At 32.9% G+C, this 5,379-nt stretch overlaps 1 protein-coding gene across 1 annotated transcript in view; it reads right to left on the reverse strand.

Moving 5' to 3' along the window:
- LOC116016416 (probable pectate lyase 8) overlaps positions 1 to 1,589 on the reverse strand; it is a 5,525-nt gene extending 3,936 nt beyond the window's left edge. The window contains exons 1-3 of the mRNA XM_031256666.1: positions 1,351 to 1,589; positions 919 to 972; positions 214 to 288 (exon numbers count right to left, since the gene is read on the reverse strand). Of these exons, the coding sequence (XP_031112526.1) occupies positions 214 to 288; positions 919 to 972; positions 1,351 to 1,460 (239 nt within the window). The 5' untranslated portion in view covers positions 1,461 to 1,589. The remainder of the gene's footprint in view (positions 1 to 213; positions 289 to 918; positions 973 to 1,350) is intronic.
- Positions 1,590 to 5,379: the final 3,790 nt, after the last annotated feature.

Here is a 5,379-nt window from a genome sequence, read left to right on the forward strand (position 1 = left end):
GGGGGGGGGGGGGGGGGGGGGTAGGTGGGTACATGCTTTTTAGGGACTTGAGGTTTGGGTACTGGGTAGGTCTGTCACATGAAGAGTGGTTTCTTAAATGCGAGAACAAAACACGCTTTTCACTTAATGCAAGAACTAAACACAACTAATGGAAGAACATGAAGAAAACATCATAGTTTAATTTATAGTTGAAGAAAGGATAGAGGCACCCACTCTACAACCATGGAGACAACCTCTTCTGGGTCATCCACGGCATGCTTGCTCAAAGCTTCCTCCACCTCGGCCAACCTGGACCATAAATGACCAAAACAATTTTACCTAAGAAATTGAGAATGTAACATTGCGATGATCAAAATAAATAATAATAATTATAAATTGCGGGAACAGAGAAGGGCATTTTGGGAAAATCAGTAAAAGGTTTGGGCAACCGACATTTATGATTTATCCACTATTCCACGCAGCAAAAGATGACACAAAGTACAGAGAGCAAAGCAAGACACTGCTCAAGGAGGAGGAGATTCCGCTACGCACACAGTGCCTTTTCTAGAGAGAGAAAATTTGAGGCTGTTTCAGTTAAAGGGAGAGAGAGAGAGAGAGAGAGGGTAGATTTGGAAGTACAGGAAAGGAGGGGAGAGCGGTTAAAGAACCAATGAAGATTTGCAGTTGCAGAGCAGAGGAACCCAAGGGAAGGAGGGAGGGGTGGGCTTAACGGAATAAACGGTTGAGATCTGAGAATCTCAACGGCGGAAATTGCTCCAATGCACCATATCAGATGCTTTGGATTGAAGCAGCTGGTGGATAATAGGATCGGACGGTAGACGTTTAACGAATATTTTTGGAACCAAAAACGAACCGTTGAGATTCATCACAACAACCAGTGAGTCGACTCAACGATTCCAAACTAAAACGACTCGTTACCTGGCCGCCATTGTCGAGTTGTGCGATCTCTGCAACTCCTCTTCCTCCGCAGTTCTGAAAACCAAAATCAACACACAAATCAAAACAAAACCTACATATACCACAATGCTTATACGAAGAATTGATTATCTTCTTTCAACAAACAAGTAAATCAATGGAGTAGAGCTAATATCTTCGAACAACCACAATGCGAGTAATTTTACTCAAAATTCAGTAAAAATAGAAATTAATTTAGCAGGAAACAAGAACAGCTGCAAAAATCTCACAAAATTTTAGTTAAAAAAGTAAATGCACTGTGCACATGGGTGGGCCTATCGTACCAGAATTCCAAGGTTTGTAGCAGAGAAGTAGAGAGACAGAGAGCAAAAATGCTCGCTTATATGTAGAGAAAGAGGGAAAATGTGAGCAATTTATCTGAGAGAGAAGCCGAACCTGGACTCAGACATTTCGGTTTTCTGCACTCTGGCGACAATGCCGACAACGAACAAGAGAAGCAGCAAAGAAGTCAGACTCAAGTTAACCCAGTTCTTCGAGACCGCCATTGCAGCTGCGTTTTCGAGCTCTCCTTTCTCTCTCTCTCTCTCCAATGGATCTGAAAACAGGGAGAGAGATATATGGAAGAATGGAAATACAGAAAGAGAGAAAGAACAGAGGAAAGAGCAGAGAGAGTGAAATACGAAGCACTGAGCCCAATGTAACGGCCTCTTTTATAGCCCTCTGTGGCTTTCAGAAAACATCCGAATTAACGGCCGTTTAATAACTGACTTAAACGGAGAAAACGGGGTAAAGAGGATAAATTCCTATTCTCGGGTAAGGGATTATCGGGTTGATTCGTTTATTTATTGGGTTCACCTAAACCTTTACTTTTACCCGCTCCACTTTTGATTTTGAGTCTTCAGTCTTCACTGCCATAGTCACATGTTCACCTTGACTCGTCACGTGATGACTCACATCTTTTATCCTGGATGCTCAAAATTATTACAAACTTCCAACCATCCCAATCCGCATTTAATCGTCTACCCAACAACTATTCTCTTCTAGTTATCTGTTAATAATTATTTTCTACTATTCTGTTTTCCCACTGAAATTCGAGTCCATGACTTACCATATAAAAGAATAATTTTATGTCACTAAATTACAAGATCGTTGGTAATTTTATGTTAATTTGATATTAAAAATATAATGAATTTTATTATAAAAATAGTAAAAGGATTACATACAATATTATTAAAAAAATCTCTAAATATACACACATTATATTATATACATATGCTTATAAAATTATAAATTATAATCGAGCGGCACTAACTGAAATTTTAATCTAAATTTATCTTATATACTAAAAAATCTAAACATGTAAATAAATGTGATATATTATTAGCTTTAAATTATTTAATATTTTGTATTTACTAAGATGGATTTAACCAAAGTTTTGTAAATTTGGAAGTAAATCCTTAAATATTAGTTATAGTCTTTAAGTGAGTGGTTAGAAAGTGTGATGTTAACAACTGAAGTATTGCTTAAGTCATGTTATGGTGAGATTTTCATGTTTAAGAATACTGATGGGATTAAGAATCTAATGTCTAAAAATTGTCTGTTCTCATTAAATCAACTAAATTTAATGAAACCTGTTATTTTCGTTATTAAAAATTAGTAAATCACTATGTAATATTCACTTCAAATATTATTTATAAGATTTTTTTATTATTTAACAATTCTATATATTTTTTTGTCTAAAATACCTTGTTCGAAATAATAAATAAACAGATAAATTATAAATAAATAACTATATTTATTTATATATACAAATTTAAAATAATATAAAATTTATTTATTTATTATTTATTTAGTTATTTTATACTTAGATGATCTTAATTTCATCACACTAATCCTAAGCCCACAAGACATTGCCCCTAGAGCCACTACAAAGGTAAATCACAAGTGGTTAATCAGCGCAATCAGCACCAATCATTCCAACTAAAAACCTTGTGGTCAAGTGGCATTCGGTGTCCCATTTAACACTCCCACATGGATGATGGGAGTGGGTTCAAGCCTCAGTGAAGGCAACTGTTGACTTGTTGTGTTTCAGTAGGTTGAGAAAGTCGCTATGACCACTCAAAAATCTTCCTGGCGATGAACTGTGAACCTTGGTCCAATATACAGAATTTGACTTTATAATGTGCAGAATTCATGCTATAAGGTGAGGACATATAATGTACATTCTGAACATTATGAAGTCAAATTCTGTATATTGGGTCAGAGTCCACATTACACTATAGACCCCGATCCACGATATAACGATTAAGTCTTCATATACGCACAAAAGATTTAATATATATATCTAAAAACATAATAAATGTGAATGAAGGTTATACCCTTCATTTATGTCCGTTTTTTCCGTTAAGTTTTTTGTACATTATGCTATAAAAGTTGTACTACATATTATTTTGGACAAATATACCCCTACCGTTATAACTTCCGTTATCTTTTCCACTATTGTTACTATGCACATGTATCCACCATATATTTTCTTATCTTCTTCAATAATAATAATAATATATACACATTAAATATTAGAGTTATATGTTAGTTATTTTTTAAAATATAAATATCTAATTTATAAAAATATTTTATATTATTATTATTATTATTTACTATATTAAAATTTAAATAAATTTAAAATTTTAATATAAAATACTAATATTGGGCACCTATTTTTTGCCCATCGTGCATAAAAAAAATTAGTATATATATATATATATATATATATACACACCCGTGAGCACACACAAAATGGTAATTTTGGTATTTAATACAATTAACTATTCCTATTGAGGCATAAATAGATAATGGTATGTTGGGCCTTGAGAATGGGTATTCTCATTGAAAATGGAATAGCCAATTTTATGAAATTCTATTCTGAAATTTTAAAAATAAACCAAATAACGGAATAGACTTGCTCAATAAAATTTTATTTTATGTTGTGTTTATTATGCGAATCAAGCACAACGCAAATGCGATAAATTACTTTCTCATGAATTTATGTAATAAATAAGAAATTTAATAGAATGAAGATGTTGAGAAATAAATAAAAGTAAATTAGGAGGTAGAGCGGAGATTTAACGGAACCCTAATGAATACCTATGAGCTTTTCCGAGATTTAGGTGTATTTAATGCTTTTTCCCTTCTCTTTCTCTCGTCCCTTTACTCATTGCCACGTAGGATAATTCCGTCTAGTGGGCAAATACCGTACCGTTTGGATAGTACGAAATTACGAATTAACATCCCTAGGCGGAAGACGACAGTATTCACGAGGATTAGCTGATTGATTCCACAAAATTATTATCCCTTATAATAATAAAAAATTTAAAATTCAAAATATTAGTTGTATTACATTTTTAATCAAATCTAATACGAGGTCTGACCAGTGGTGTGGTTGAGTGGAATAAATTCATCCGTCTTTAATCAAAGGTCAAGCAACCTTAAAGGTCCAGGTCAGTTGTCCCAATTAAGCGATGGAATTATTCACTGTGTTTGATGATGAAAATCTTGAACTACACTAAAAAATCTAATACGAAGTCTAAAGCGCATTTTTAATTTTTGTATTTATAAATTATCTGTAAACTTTATTAGTTGTTTTACAAATTATCAAGACGAGTGATACTCAAGATTTTACGAACAAAAAATAAGATTCAAGATGTTTTTATAATTACAGAAATAATATTGTATAATACAAAGTATAACGTAAAAGATAAATATAATACCGACAAATATTTTGTGTTTTCCATCTAATACAAAATATAGAAAGAGTAATGTTACATCTCTATTATATATTTTTCCTCTAATTTTTTTTCTTGGATATGATATTAATTATCTTATTGAACTTTTCAATATTTAATTTGAAAGCCACACCAAGAGAGCAAAGGTTAGCCGACAAATTCAGTTGAAAAAAAAAAACAATTCTCATATAGAAAATGGGGAAAATAGTTTGCTTAAGCGGAAGTATCGGCGGAGGACATTCGGAAAACCGGGTCCAAGGGCGGGTCATCATTCATTGCACATTTTAGCCTTGTTGACGTGTGATTTAAGACAATTATATTCTGTTGAATTGAGTTGGAGGACAGACAGATTGCACATGATTTACAATTCATATTTTACACACCAAAAGCTTTGTTCCCTGATAAAATCTATTTTCTAATATTCCCTCTCTAATGCAATATAAAATTTGAAAAAAAATTAATCAATTTTATTGCGGGACAATATTGACTCTTTGTGCTCCAATAAATTGAGAAAGTAATTATAAACAGATGCTACATATAATCAGTAGTACTAAAATAAAAATTGTATTGGTTTTGGAGTTTGCTGATATGGACCGAAACATATGTGTACATTGCTGACCGCCTATTCCAATTTGACTTTTTGACACCAAAAGAGCAGAAAATTCAGGCATTGCTGCCTTAT

Source organism: Ipomoea triloba, chromosome 4, assembly GCF_003576645.1.
Source record: "Ipomoea triloba cultivar NCNSP0323 chromosome 4, ASM357664v1".
Classification (NCBI taxonomy): domain Eukaryota; kingdom Viridiplantae; phylum Streptophyta; class Magnoliopsida; order Solanales; family Convolvulaceae; genus Ipomoea; species Ipomoea triloba.